We start from the raw sequence: 16,805 nt of genomic DNA on the forward strand, positions 1-16,805 counted from the left end.
TGTTTTTTTTTCTACTTACATAAAAACATTCTATTTTAAACTATAAACTATTTCACTGATGGTGATATCACCATCAAAGACTAATGAGTAGTTTTAGAGGAGTTAGCGGACACAGATACCCGGAAAGCGACTCAATATTGTACACTAGGTAGAGATGTAAGGGTGTTACGAAATAAATTGGTCTCAGTAAATGGAGATTAGTATAGGAGAAAATATTTGTTTTACTATTTATAGATCTCTTTTTTAAATATCCTACAAATTTAAAGTTAAACAACTTTTTTTTATTAAATAAAAGATGTGGTGTCGTGGGACACCAGGTAGGAACGTAGTTCCTTTTGGCTAATGTAGAATCGACACAATGGGTAAAAAAAAAATCGTATTCAATTTTATGTAGGTTTTCTTGATTGACATGACATATATTTTAAATACGTAAAAATAATAAATATATTAACACAGTAAGTCATTTTTCAATTGAATTTCGCGCACTGATTGTACTGGAAGTTGAATAAATATTATTATAATGTTGTAATGCAATTTTACATTTCATTACAACAGCTATGACACTAAAATTACGAAAGAGAACGTACAGTCTGAAGAATATATTAATACCTGTATTGAAAGTAACCTTGCTTTTCTTCGTTTATAAATAACTTTTATAATATTTAAATATTATATTATAATAAAGAAATATAAAGTCCATTAGAAAGAGAAAGGTATTATACACTACTCGCTTGTGTATACGACTGTCGCGCCTGCGCACGTCTCATTTAACGGTTTTATTCCACGGACTTTTTCTTCCGGTTTTACTATCACATTTTTTTCAGTTCGGTCCCGCAGCAAAATCCCTATCTCCTCCAAGCCTGCCGTAAGGAACTTCGCTCCAAAAATAATGTTATTGATATTTTAATCCACGCTTCCAACTCCACACTACTCTAGACTCAACATTTGCTTATTCTAAAGTTCAATCATTGTATATCTAGACGGAAACGGAAGAAAATTATCCTTGACTTTTGGCTTGATAGAAATCAGTTAGAGCCACAGGTGAGGATATTACAATAATTGTTACCGTAGCGCCCAAGCGTAGCCCCAACGTAGCTCCGGGCGGCAGGCGGAGTCACCGCGCTAACTGTTCATTCATTTAGTTAGCGAATAGCTTTCAATGCGCGCGCGCACTTACGACAACATTCGAGCAGAACTTACATCGATGTTCCCGCGCAAATAATTAACAGACACAGGAACAATTGTGAACAAATGATCATGCTACGATTGGGATAATGTTGTGTGTTTATGTGAGGTGACTGAGTGTAGCACAATGAGAATGCCGCGGAATTGGCACAAATGGCTGGTGTTGTCGCTGCTCGGATTGGCTTTGTCCGCCCGGACAATTGGCTGCGATTATAGTTCCATCACCGAGAAATTCGGAACGGAAGCTGTGCTGAGATGCAACGAAAAATGCCCGTTTCAGGTCCATACCATTATATTAATGCTGTTTGTGTTATTTATCAGTTGTTAAAGTTTGCATGCACTATAATTTTGTATTTCGGTATTTATTTACTGACACACCAACAGCATTATATACAAAACATAAAAATAATCCTGGTTCCTCATTGGAAGACATTAAATTAAATACTAAATAAAGTTCGTCCTACAATTTTGACAAGGATTTGAAGTAAATTATTAAAAATAATAGATATAATAAAAAGAAGAATTAATATAGTTTGCACGAATATCAACTAACATATTATTATTATTTAAGAACAGAAATGTGCTGTTAGTTTTTTTTCAGACTTGTCACTGAGTCATGAAAAGTAAATGCGGTAATTTTATAAGCATTAGAAAAATCAGTATTTTGCTGGTATTAAGTTATCCAGTATTTTTTAAGTACTCCAAATTCTTTACTAATAAATGCTTTTGTTCAATTTGATAGTTTTCGATTTTTTGTTATTGTTATTGTTTCTAGAATTCAAAATTCGTAAAGTGAGCTTTAACCATTAAACAGCTTAGAACAATAGGTTTTTTTTCTACCGTGCTTAGTACTTAAATATGAAATAATTAAAGTAAACATTCTGTGGTCTTGTTATTTGCAATTTCCTATTTCTACCAACATATTTGATATAGCAATTAAACTTATATAATATCTTGTTAATAAGCATATTAAATTCCTATTGAAATGGCAGTAGTGATGTTAGTACTTATTAAAGTAACTTAAAGTAAGTCTTTATTTTATTGTAATGTATGTTCATAGGCACAGGCATAGGTTCATAGGCATAAGTTAATTTGCTAGAAACTGTCATAACCATAATGTTAACCAGGAACAGACATAAGCTTAAAATGCCTACTACTCGGCTAAGTCGAGTTAGCAAGTCTTTTGTGGGGCGATGTATATGCTTTTACAACAGGATCCCAGAAAATGTTCAAAACAAAAGTATTACGTTATTCAAAAGAATTGTTAAAAAACATTTGTGTGGTAATGATGCCACAGATTGGGAATGAAGCAATCACCCTCAGGCTATTAAATAATAAGTTTAATTGTACAATGTTACTTTGTATACATATTTTTTGATGAAAAAAAAAGCCCGCTTAGTTTGTTGCGCCCGTTCTTCTCAGGCCTGAGGCATTCATTTTGGAATGGGTGGTAGTTTTATGACTTTCAAGAAGTGATGTCACATCCTATTTTGAATAAAAATATTTGAATTTGAATTAATGTTGCAGTAACTTTAATAGATATGTTTACATAAATATTTTTCTCGATAAAAAATACTCCTTGATTAATATTTTAGAATGTTATTTTCTAAGCTCTACTTTTTTATGTAGAGTAAGTATATTGGGAAGGACTTCGGGAATATAAATACCATTCGCTTCGAAATTATTTCAAATCGCTTTAGTTAAGTCTAATAAAATATGGTAACAGAAACACTTGCTTGAATAAGACAGCATCAGAGAAGATGGAAAGGTCATTAAAAAACTAGTACAGAATAATTACTTGGATAAGACAACAACGAACAAAAAGGGACTTAAAAAAACCCCTTAATAAGAGGTAACATCAGCAAAGGCATTTCTCACATTTGGCAATTCTAAATTTCTAATATTTCTATCACGCTAACGGGCGCGACAAAGATCAGTGCAGAGATAACTTCATTGCATAAATATAGCATAACATCGACTAAAAAAGCTGAGTTAACAACTCTAATATCAGGGTTTCATACTTGACTTTTTTTGGTAGAACAAAAAAAAAGTTTTGGAGGTGGAAACACCTCCAAAATTATCAACAAACTATCCAATCACCCCAATATTTTTGAAACGGAATGGGAAGGAAGTTCTCTGACTCAAACTGTTTTAATTTTCTCGTTAAAAATATAAAAAAAAAATCAGATAGACTCACAAAACGATGATATTGATGATAAATTTATTTTTTTAAAGTCCCTCACTAATTCAGGGATGAATTACACAAATTATATTTGAAAACAAATTTATGAACGATGCGGGATTCGAACCCGCGACCTCTCGCGTTCCGTTCGAACAATCTTCCAGTGAGCCAACCGTTCCAACGACGTAAACTTCATAAATCTTGATACCTATATATTTGTTCAACAAGAGCAGCATGTCAAGTCAATTTCAAGCATTGGGGTAGAGGAGGTTATCAACTGTAAAGTAGATGAAGACACAACTTGAGAGTTTAACAAAGCATACAAGATTTCATCAACGAAACGTCACTTGAACGGTGGGCTCAGTTTGAAAGAGCGCTCGCACAGAACGCGAGAGGTCGCGGGTTCGAATCTCGCATTGTTCATAAAATTTTGTTTTCTGTTTTATTTGTGTAATCAATCCCAGAAGTGAGGGTTGTCACTTTAAAAACATAACATATTGTTTAAATATACCAGATGTGAAAACACCAGAACCCACAAATAGATTACAGAACCCTACAAACCGCTATTTTGCGGGAGAGAACTCTGTGATGGCATTACTGCCTGAGTTACGTCAAGGTCACAATAAGTCGTTAAATAATGTATATTTAAAGGGTTGATGCGAGTGGAAAGAGATATCTTAGGCTGAGATAGAGATCTATAGAGCGTACTTAGACTTTGCTCAGACTTTACTTAAGTAAAACTTAGCTGAGTGTAAGCTTAGCATAATCTTTGATTTTGTTTTTATAGTCATTTGAAAGCTGAAATTTAGCTAAGACAGCCCAATGCAAAAGTCAAGTTCGCGTTTTAACATACCTATTTCTGGCGTGAAGCAGTTATGTGTAAGCATTACTGTGTTTCGGTCTGAAGGGCGCCGTAGTGAAATTACTGGGCAAATGAGACTTAACAACTTAAGTCTCAACGTGACGAACGCAGTTGTAGTGCCGCTCAGAATTTTTGGAGTTATAGATTATAGAGTCACTTGACTTGACAGCTGAAATTTTGCTGAACTTAAGCTGAGACAGTTTGTAGACAAAATTCAAGTTCGGGTTTTATCACACTCAGCTAAATTTTACGTCAGTAAAGTCTCAGAAAACTCTAAGTACGCTCTATAGATGTAGGTCTGTAATCTATGTCTTGGAGATAGCCGTGATTAACTGTATTGTTGTTGTGTATTGTAAGATATATGGAGCGGTTAAAGGATTGTTGTGTGTTGTGTCGGTCGGTTCAACGCTCATGTAATTGTTGGCAATTAGCGACGCGGCCAATCAACAAATTCATGCTAAATATAGATGACACGCTCATGTCCACAAAACTGACAACTAGATTGTCGTTTGTTTCTGTATAATATCTGACTTTATTTATGACATGTAGGGACGAGACTGGCAGGACGTTCAGCTGATGTATTCGGTATTTGAAAATTATGATATTAATGATCAACTTGTTATTTTTTAAAGTGAACCCTCACTAATTCTGGGATGAATTAATAAATTTATGAACGATGCGGGACTCAAACCTGTGACCTCTCGAGTTCCGTGCGAGTGGTCTTACATTGAGCCATCCGTTCGAGTGACGTAACGTTCATAAATCTTGATACCTTATGTCCTTGTTCAACAAAAGCGACATCTCAAGTCAATTTCCTAGTATGCAAGTATTTGCCCACTATACTGCACTACTGGTTTCTTGACACACCCAAATATTCTGAGCGGCACTACAATTGCGCTCGTCACCTTGAGACATAAGATGTTATGTCTCATTTTCCCAGTAATTTCACTAGCTACGGCGCCCTTCAGACTGAAACACAATAATGCTTACACATTACTGCTTCACGGCAGAATAAGGCGCCGTTGTGGTACCCATAATCTAAAAGAACATTTAAAAGAATTGCCAGGGTAGCGTAGGAATTGCGTAGAGCCGTGTTTCAAAAGGCGTCCTACGTATTCCGTTATCAAGTATACTTGTCTCTTTTATGCACTGTTAAGATGACAGTGACAACACATCTGATTACAGATTATTCCGTGTTGTGATACATTCTTAAATATGGACCTAAGTGAGCACTGACTTAACATTACTCGTCTCGCTCGAAGTGATTAATCCTAGTATCTAATATACAAAATTTTCATGTCGCGGTGTTTGTAGTTAAACTCCTTCGAAACGGCTTGACCGACCCTCATGAAATTTTGAGTGCGTATTGGGTGGGTCTGAGAATCGGACAACATCTATTTTTCATCCCCCTAAATGTTAAGGGTGGAACACGCCAATTATTTATTTTTTTATTTTTAGAGTTTTTTTTTTAATTTGTTTGATTATGAGTGAGCATTAAAAAATACTTACATACAACTTCAAATTTTCACCCATCTACGTTCAACAGTTACTTTTGTATCGCGATTTCAATATCGGCAATACAACGTTTGCTGGGTCAGCTAGTATTAATATATAAATAAGAAAAGAAAGAAAATCTATATAGATTAATAATAATTAATGAACACGTTTGTGCGCCCATCACGGATAAGGTACCTACTAGATAGATTTCTATTAAATCTTATAAGTTTTACTCCTTAGACACTTAGCTCTTATCTAAAAATATTGAGACTTCATTTAATATAAAAGTTACTGAAGTTTTCATTAAATTAAAACGAATAACGAGTTTTATAAGTACTACGTGCTCAAACATGGGTGTACGCAGACAAAGTCGCGTGTATCCGCTAGTAATAAATAATAAAACTTTATATATGCCTAAACGGTTTTTACATTTTGTTTTAGTATAAATAAGATTTTAAACTTGCAAATAACTAAGTTAGTACAGTTAATTCTCATTGATTTAAGACAGACCCCAAAGCCTCTCACATCGTTCTCTATCTTGGCCTGTTTTCATCCATTCCTTTCCAGCTATCACTGGTATGTCATCGACTCACCGTCCCTTTGATCTGCCGACTAGTCTTTTCCCAATCGGTCCCTTCCATTCTGTTACAATCAGCGTCCATCTTTCATCCATAGTAGAATATCATCATCATCTACTGCTCGACAAAAAAGATCCAAAAGATCTCCATGGCGATCGGTCCTGCGCTGCCCTCATCCAACGTATTCCGGCGATCTTGACCAGATCGTCGGATTATCTTGACGACCTATATAGCCGAATGGTTAGCTACTAAGCTAGAGATCCTGGGTTCGAATCCCAGTAGGTGCAAACATTTATATGATGAATATGAATGTTTGTTTATGAGTCATGGATGTTTATATATGTATACTAGCTGACCCGGCATATAAATGATATTAAGAGTTCGACCGTTTATTCTAAGACTTACTTTTTAAAGCCGACGAGTAACATTATTATTATAAATTATAGCCTATATGTTATTCTGGTGTGTAAACTATATTATTGTAATGTTTCATCAAAATCTATTCAGTAGTTTTTACGTTAAAGAAGTACAAACATACATCCAGACATACAAACTTTCACATTTATAATATTAGTAGGATATTCATGTATGTTTAAGTATATCGTATTAAATATATCGTTGTCTTGCTATAGAACAGGCTATGCCTTATTTGGGGCAAGATGATTTATGTAAAAGTGTGTTAATATTATTATCTCGTGGGGGGCCTACCAATACTGCGTCTTCCGGTAAGTGTATCAAGTGTTTGTGTAGAAACGCCACCATGTCAGTCCGTCTCCAGGATCAGATCTGAACCTATTCGACTGCTGCGCGATGTCATTGAGTAAAATGTACTTAGCTTTAAATATTTAATCCGGTTTTGTGATATTGGCGAGCGTGCGACCGGAACCAGTGCGGTTGATCTGCACATTTTTGGCTTCAATGTCGAAACGCGATACCCCTCTGCGGTTACAGTTTTGGATTTTAACCTTCAACTAACTCTTTTACCTGATGAGCTGGCGGGTCCACTGTAACACTCAACAGCTTAACGGAACATCTTGTGCAAAAACACACACTGTTACACCTTCCTCATACACACATACACACGATAAGCACCCGTTCACCCCCTACATGTACATACGTTTTATTTCAATTTTAAATGCATCTTATTATGAATTAGTATAGTAAGTGGATTAGGTTTTGGTAAGGGAGAAGCGTGAATTGCTACGTTTTATGAAGTCAAAAGCATTGAATTGTTAATGTAATATAAATAAATTAATACTACAATAAATCTTTAGTACATAGTAGTTTATTCGCATTCGCAAAAGCATTTTATAATATTATGCATTCAATAACCGTATTAAATGACTTCAGGTCGTAATTACCTGCATACTACTATCGAAAAACAATTGCCTTAGATCTTAAATCCGTGACTAAAATAATAATATCAATAGCTTCTTTTGATGATTATGCGCAGGTAAAACCGCATGTCTGTAATTGTACAGAGGAGAGATATGATCTGTTATGCTTGTGTGTTTGTTTATGATGGTGACATACTATGATGATATATATTGGACGGATAGCTAAGATATACTATGTGTAACAAAATAAATCTACAAAGTATATTTTGTTTGTTTATTTACGGCCGTTTTCAATAAACTATCTATCCTTTTAAATTACAAGAGGTAGACAAATCTATCCTTTTACGCTTACTTACATTTAAATAACCTATCGTCATAAAGCATTGGAATATAACTATATTAGACATAACTATGGATAGGATCTTGTCATTAAACGGTGACAGCAATGTATCCGTAACTAGAGATACGTTATTGAAAACGGCCGTTAAACACTGAACGACCTAATAATCTCTAGAACTACCAAATGAATCCTCTATCCTGGCCTGTTTTCATCCATTCCTTTCCTGCTATCGCTGGTATGTCACCCACGTCATCATTATAAAACGATTTTAGAAATGAGTTCACCCATTATAGAAAGATAGTAAGGTAAAAGATCCCTAAAAAATCGCTTGGAAAGAAAGTATTCGCTGTGAAAACTATTGATAATACTTAAATTAATAATAACCTTCTACAAGTCGTAGTTTCTTTTGATTTTATCGATCAAAATCTATCCGAGAGGAAGTTGGGGCATTATTAATGTATGAATAATCAATGTAGGGCATCAACTTTAGGGCGAAAAGGTTAAACGGAATCTCGATGTGACATCAGGTTGGTTGGCACTCGGCACGCTTCGATGCGCGTGCGCAGTCACGCCGGAAGTCATTACATCGACTGACTCCCGCTGCCGCCAGCGCCCGGTGGATGTTACCTGATTGTTAGCCATCACAAAAAATAACGACCTGTTGCACTTTTTGTGAATCGCTCCATTTTTTAAATTTAATTTCCTTCCAGAACCGGACCGGCGACGGACATTTTGACGTGAGCTGCGCGTCCGACTGTAGCGTGAAGCAAGTAAGTTATACTCTATGTATAAACTGTAATTCGATAACAATATTTAAGCATTAAGTAGGTAAATAATAGGTCAGTTTCATCTTTCAAAATTAAATTATGAAAGTAATTTGTTTATAATGTTTTTATCATAATTATCTGTATGTCACGTGACCGAAAAACCGACCACCATGTTGTGAAGTCACTTAGCAGAAACAATTTGCATTTAGCAACAGAACGATTCGGACTCTGGAAGTTCATTTTTATTTTTATAAAAATCAATAAGGTTTGCACAGCACATTTGACGTTTCATTGTTTATGTTATTAAGGACGCGTTCTCAAAACAGAGAGGTATCGAATTGCACCACTACACTGACACCGCTCTAACACATACACGTACTCAAGACGTCTCGACTATGGCGGCTCCCTTCTTAGCGCGACTATTTTTTTATGATAATAAGGGACGGGACGAGCAGGATGTTCAGCTGATGGTAATTGATACGCCATGCCCATTACAATGCAGTGCCGCTCAGGATTCTCAAAAAACCCAAAAATTCTGAGCGGCACTACAATTGCGCTCGTCACCTTGAGACATAAGATGTTAAGCCACATTTGCCCAGTAATTTCACTAGCTACGGCGCCTTTTAGACCGAAACACAGTAATGCTTACACATTACTGCTTCACGGCAGAAAAAGGCGCCGTTGTGGTACCCATAATCTAGCCGGCTTCCTGTGCAACGGAGCCTCCCACTGGTAAAACTGGTTGGGACTATTTATCGTTTAAAAACAATTTTTCTTAGCTTAATGCTAATTAGTGGAATTATTTTGAGGAAATAAAAATACCGGTTGGCTATCGACTATTTACGATCATTGTAGAATATATTATATAAAAAATCGAAGAATAGCGTATTGTGCTATATTGTTCCGGAATAGATCTTCAGCGGTTGACTCGGGGACATACCATCGCAATCAACGTAGGTAATTGTAGGTACAATTTATCGCACGTTTGCTAGTAATGAAATATTTTGCTTTTCGTTCTCTTATCATTCAAGATCTGTACCTGTGCTGACATCAAGAGACGACCATCAAGTAACCAGCGTCTCTCTCAATCATAATACTTGTTCTTACGAACACGTAACCCTTACCTCCACAATTTTTTTATACAATTTGTTCGGAGCGTTCTTACTTTTCTAAATTGATGAAAAATGTTTAAGACATACAGCTGTGGGATACTATAGTCAAACGACGGGATATCCTTACAATTTAATATAATTTACCATGTTTAAGCAGATATTCGATTATATTTTTTTTTAATATTGTACAATATTGAGGTTTCCCGAAGTTTTTATATAAACAATTTGTTATTTTTTTTTAAGTGATAGAATATATAAAATTGTTTAAATTTTAAAGAGCGAGATCTCAAGTCAATTCCCAAACATGCAATTACTGGGGTTGAGCAGCAGAACTGTAAAGTAGATCCTATAGATGGAGCCAGAACATACCAAAATTAACGACCCATGCGTATTCGAATGGTTGGCTCAGTTGGAAAGAGTGCGTTGAAAAGGACGGAAACCGAGAGGTCGCAGGTCGACTCTCGCATCGTTCATAAATATTGGTTACAAATTTAATTTAAAGAGAATTTATATCTCTATATGAGACTTTGTAAATTAGTAAAGAATATGGCAAACTTCGTCTGCGATATCTAAAAAATAAAATACATAATCCATATAAATTTTTATTTAAATTCTTATATTTATTTATCTTATATATAAAATTCTCGTGTCACAATGTTAGTTACCTTACTCCTCCGAAACGGCTTAACTAATTTTTTTACCAAATTTTATATGCATATTCAGTAGGTCTGAGAATCCGAATTTTTTTTTTGAATTTTTATATTATTATGATTCAGCATTGAAAATACATACAAATTTAAATTTTCGCCCTTCTACGATATACAACTATTTTTGTATCACGATTTTTATACTATTCTGTTCCATGCAAGATGGCAATCGAATACAATAATTGTAGTACGATATATTTGGTTGCATCAAAATTTTAATAATTGAATTTTTTAATATGTTATAGGGCAATACGACGTTTGCTGGGTCAGCTAGTATTGTTATATATATCGTGAAACCGTTCTGTTTAGCCACATAACATCTCCAGTATACCAACAGAACAACTGTGATATTCTGTAGCAAATACCTCGTCATTTTCATTTACAATATAAAGAGTTAATCGCTCTTGCTTATAATAATATCATTCGTCGTTTTATAAGTAAAATGTGTCACTATAAGTTGATCGCACGCAAACCAAAGTAATAAAACTATTGATAAGTTACTATGTCGTTATGTTTTTATTATTATTTTGTATTGGCACATTTCATACCCATTTCTTTAGAAAAACTTTTACGACTAAACGGAAACCGTTAGAACATAGCAGTGGGTATTTTATTATTTATTTTACTACGCATTGTAGGTACAATAAATTTGTTAAGGGTTATTACTTTTGCTGTAATACCTAATATCTGTTGGTATATTATATATCACTCAATCACTATGGTATCATAGTGAAATTAGTAATGATATAAGCATTAAATCGCCGTATTTTCCTACTGAGTAAGAAGGGTTTGAAGTAAACATGTTAATACAGAAAATGATAAAACGATACTAAAATATCAATGATGCATAATAATTGGTAAAAAAAAAACTAGTTTGCCACACGACTGAAGTAAAAAAAATATTATAAAAAAAATGTTCAACAACGAAATTAAATTACGAAATAATCACCGTTCGCGTAACGTTCGCGTCATGTATTCACTAGCTTAGTCGCCAAGTCAATCGTACATATAGAAGTTAATAAATTATTGTAGAAAACTGAACAAAAATTTGCCATATTCGTTTTTATTTGATTGGGATGCGTTTAAGTATTCTTCACTTAAATACATTATATATTTTATTAAGTGTTGTTCAATATAAGGTATATCTTTGTTTAACTTGGTATGAAATCAAAGCCTCTATCTAATATATAAAATTCTCGTGTCATGGTGTTAAGCATTGAACTCCTCCGAAACGGCTTGACCGATTCTCATGAAATTTTGAGTGCATATTGGGTAGCCCTGAGAATCAGACATCTATTTTTCATCCCCCTAAATGTAAGGATGGTCCACACGATTTTTTTTTTTGAAATTTTGACTTTTTTTGTTAAATTTGTTTGATTATGAGTCAGCATTAAAAATACATACATACAACTTCAAATTTTCACCTATCTACGATCAACAGTTACTTTTGTATCGCGATTTTAATATCGGCAATACAACGTTTGCTGGATCAGCTAGTTAAGTATATATTTTTATACCCTGTTGAACATTGTGTTCTCATTGGTTTAAAATATATCTGCAATTATCAAGATAATTGGAATGAGGGAAAAGCGTTAAAAGATTTCGTTACGCACATAGTTACAAGTCAAGCTTATAAGCATGCTGGTGTTGCAGATGTCCATGGGCGTTTGCCTCACCAGATATTTAAAAAAAAGTCCTAACAAAAAAAGTAAGAAATAGTTGGGGACTACTACGTGACCATTATCATCTATTCAATATAATTTTATTAATAAATTTTCGGTGTTATCGTATGGCGTGTTACACTTTTAAAACATACTAACGGGCCTCTCAACGTAAATGTTTTGCGATGATAGTACCTACAAAAATTACGCGCGCATCACTGTTTCACAAGTAACAGGATGAAGTTGGTTCCTAAAATTTTCTGACGTTTCTTCGTCCATTATTAGGATAGGCAAAGGGTTCAAGCCCGTACAGCCGTATTCGTTATTTAGTAGTTAATTGTCAAAGCCGTCTTTGCAAGATTTCTACAATATTGTTCTTTCTAAAAACGTAGAATAGCACAAGGAATAAATAATTTTAAGGTTTTATTTTGCTTTGTTAGGCCAAAGAAGTATAACTTCTTGCGTGCATACATAAGTACACACACTTTTAAGCTGTTGCATAGCATCTATCGCGGGCCTTGAGCGTAGAGACCGAATCCAGAAATTCCGTAACGAAAATAACCTAACACTTACTAACTTGATCTATATAGATATTTCTATGTCTTTTTGTGCAGAAGGTTTGAGCCTGGAGTACGTCTTGATTTTTTTTAATTTCTATATTTTTTTAACCCCTTTTTTTAATTTTTATTATTATGACAAGCATTTTTATTTAATTTCACCTGTCCCGTTGTCTGTCTGTAATCAAATCTTGCAAGTTAAATTTTACTCACCTCCCGTTTGCTTTTTTTTAAATTAATTTTATCAAAAAAAAAATACTGCATAAATAAAATAAATAAATAGTTATAATTGCCTAAGTTGATAAAAAATGCTATGCAATAGCTTTACCGCGGCAGTCCCCGAGTGCCACACGTCTTTTTTTATATATAAGAACTGATACTACGTATAATTGGAATAATAACTGGCATTATAGTGACCTGAGACCTTATTGCAAGATATATGATGTTTAATGAAAATAGTTGTGTGATAACAAATGATAATATTACACATTAAGATTATGTATATTTTAAACACTGCAAACGTTTAAAGAGGACAGCGATTGTTTCTTAGCAACACCAATTAAAAATTCTTAAATAAAATATTATTCATATCATAATTGATTAGGTATAATGAAAATAAGCTAACATAGTTATTGAAGTGAAAATTCTTTTGAGAGGGTGTCAGTTTGATTTCATGAATCGAAAACGTGTAACGAAAATGCGACAACTGTAAACGTATTTATAGGGTTTAGGCTGTGGTAGAATGAGATGAAATGAGATTCTATATAATAATAATTATTACTTATAATAATATATGGTTCCAAAATGTTTTGTGCTTAGACTCTGCGGTAAGATCCTTCCGAAAGCTGCTACATTATTATTAGCAAACTCACAAAAAATGTGCGTGTGTGCGCGCGTGTGTTGCTGTGTGAGTGTGTGTTTAATTTTTTTTAGTCTATTTTAGTATTTCAAACTGTTTTTACGTGCACAAATTAAGTGTTAGTAATTGATGCTTATGTTTTAATTTTAAGATCGTTTTCTGTAGCGTCGTATTTTAATACTACTAGTCATGATTTTAAGATTTTGTTAATTGTGTATTTGTTTATTTTAATTAGTATTAGGATATTAAGATCCTTCTCTTCTTTGTGGGTTTATAATTCGAGACTCTACATACTATTGAGACTAGTCGACTACACCCTGAGTATAATAATAATACTATTTTATGTTCAAATTCAAATATTTTAATGTAAAATAGAATTTGCTTATTGAACGTCAAAAACTACCACCCATTCGATAATTTAGACCTGAGTAGAACGGGCGCAAGAATCTCAGCCGGCTTATTCTTTTCTTTATAACATTTCGATACAATAAAATTTATAATTTTAACAGCCTGAGGACGATCGCTCGCTCAATTCCTAATCGGGGGTATCGAGAAATAAACTTATTTTAACAATTCTTTTGAATGACGTAATACCTTTTTATAACATATTCTGGAATCATGTTGAAAAAGCATATTTTACTATGTATAATATACAACAAAAGACAACTTAACCGAGTAGTAAATAGGTTCGCTCATACTCGAAATATACCAAGAAAAGAGAGAGAGAGAGAATCTTGGAAGTAGGTAGGTTATTTGGAAGAGGAATAGGCGCAACGAGAATTTTATTTTAAAATTATCACACCGGTTTCATTTTTTTATCATGATTAGGTACGGTTAAGTACCTACCTCTATCTTTATGCTCATTTTTCATTCATTCATATTTTCCCGAAAAATTAACTAAAATTATAATAACTAAATTTTATTGATTTCCCCAGAGGAGAAAATGCGTCTTCACCCACATATGTCTAATGCTATTTACGGTTTCGGCTATCAAAAATCTACTACAGCATTCATTATCTGCAAACGAGAATTATAAAAAAAAAATGTTTTCACAACAGTCTAGTTTTGAACTAGTTTGTAACAAGATCTGACAGTCTAAATAACTAGAGCATAAATATATATCTAACATAAACAATGGAGTTGGTAGTTTTCATTTTCACAAAAGAGGTTAGGTACATAATATGTCCGCCATTTGCAATATAATACGTAGTTCTACACGAAGAAATAATCATAAAAGTTAAAATACAAAATTATTGAATTTGTCTGTTTTAACATTATAATATTCGGACCTTGCTCGGATTTTTAAGAATGCACAACTTGAACAAAAAGAAAACTAATAGGAAATCCGGTTTCGAACCGGGGTCTTCTGCTTTCCGGATCACCCAATGTCTCATCTGAGCTATTATAGTCTTGTGTATAGTGGCGAAATTTACCTTTGTATTCTAATGTTATTGTAGCTGTTTCTCATTATAAAACAGAGATAAACCTACACTTTTTAAAATTGAAACCGAGTTAGATCGATTTCCCGCCCACGAAACTACCTGTATACTAAATTTCATTAAAATCGTTGCAGCCGTTTCCGTGATTCACAATAAATATAATATACAAGAATTATTGCCCGTTTAAGGATATAAGATTTGTGTCGATATAACGGTTGTCAAATTAACCTTAGAACTGGTAGCACGCTTAATTAGTAACAAACAGACTAACAACATGCATGTAATCATGTGTAACGTTATCTATTATCCCACAAAAACATAAAAGCCAGACGTACTCGGGGCCTCGCTAAATTCTGACAGTTACGGTTGGTTAATGTCAAAATTATCACAGACGCAAAAACGTTTTAAGTGGCGGGACTATACGGGGTGGCGTGCGCACCCTAAATATTACAAATTACCACAATTGACTTGTCAGAATTCATTTTTGATGTTATTTCAATTGGCAACATGTCGTGTATTTGTTATAATAACGCCATATAATATGGTGATTGAAGAATACTCTCAAAGGGGATATAAATACTACGTAATAAGATGATAATAAGATGCACATTGCAGTGATTTGTCAGAAGTTTGAAATAGTAGTAATTACAGTATGACGATTGGCGACGAAGTATAATCCTGCTAAGTTTTAAAGCGAACAGTTGCTTAAAACGTAGTGGATTTCGGCTATCTCCGTTTCTTATGAGATTTATAGCAGTCATCTGTCAATCTATCAATGACTGCACGCTTCAAACAATCGAGTGAATGGCTTTTTTCCTTCTTTTTTCTTAGAGAGTTTCGCTAGGCTGCTCTGTATATTGTTTAAGCGAGATAAAAATTTTCTTTGTTGGTATTTTTTCAAAGCTATAAAAATGAGCCCTAGTGAAGGGTGGTCACGTTTAATATAATTGTCTAAATTAGAGGTTTAATCACGTATGAATATAGAATATTTCATATGAATATACGTCTTCTATATAAAATCAAACACACGACTTCATAATAAGTATAATATTATGACGAGCTAAAACACCAATGTATTGAAACATAACGTTTCTCATTTACCTTCATACATTCCCGTACTTATAAAAAATAATAGAAACAAAAAAACTAAAACACGCTTTAAAGTAAACCAAAGTAAAAAATAGAAATGCATAAACTTACAGAGCATAAGCAAACAGACATACACAACAAGCTTATAATAGTGTAACAGACTGTCAACCCAACATTTTAAAGTAGGTGAAAATCAGTTATGAATTCCGTTACTTACATAGAAACATATTTATTTATTCATTTATTTATTTATTTAAGATGTACCAACAATAACTCAACTTAACATTAACAATTGATTTGCACTAACATACTAATTCTAGGTTGGTTATTCTAATTAGGTACATTCAACATTTTAATTATGAAAAAATTAAGTAATTAAGTAATAAATCTTAATTCTAGAAACTATACAATGTAAATAATTATTAAGTCATTAACAATCTAATACAAACTATTATCTACCGTGTTCGTTATTTTTTCTAAAACTTTATTTCTAGATGACTTAAACGTGTCGTGAAAAATGTCAACGTCATTATTGTTGATATCATTGAATGTTGTAGATATTTTATTATAAGGACCGTATTATTTCACATTCGTTCTAGAGTAATTATTTGACTAATATATTTAACATATATA

General features: G+C 33.5%; 1 protein-coding gene across 2 annotated transcripts in view; it reads left to right on the forward strand.

The window, feature by feature from the left end:
- The first annotated feature begins 1,157 nt into the window (after positions 1 to 1,157).
- Positions 1,158 to 16,805, forward strand: part of LOC126975337 (protein sevenless-like) — a 68,969-nt gene continuing 53,321 nt past the window's right edge. For both annotated transcript variants that reach the window (XM_050823181.1, XM_050823182.1), the window contains exons 1-2: positions 1,158 to 1,465; positions 8,692 to 8,751. In XM_050823181.1, coding sequence (XP_050679138.1) covers positions 1,313 to 1,465; positions 8,692 to 8,751 — 213 coding nt within the window. In that variant the 5' untranslated portion in view covers positions 1,158 to 1,312. The remainder of the gene's footprint in view (positions 1,466 to 8,691; positions 8,752 to 16,805) is intronic.

This window comes from Leptidea sinapis, chromosome 35 (genome assembly GCF_905404315.1).
Source record: "Leptidea sinapis chromosome 35, ilLepSina1.1, whole genome shotgun sequence".
In the NCBI taxonomy this organism is placed as follows: domain Eukaryota; kingdom Metazoa; phylum Arthropoda; class Insecta; order Lepidoptera; family Pieridae; genus Leptidea; species Leptidea sinapis.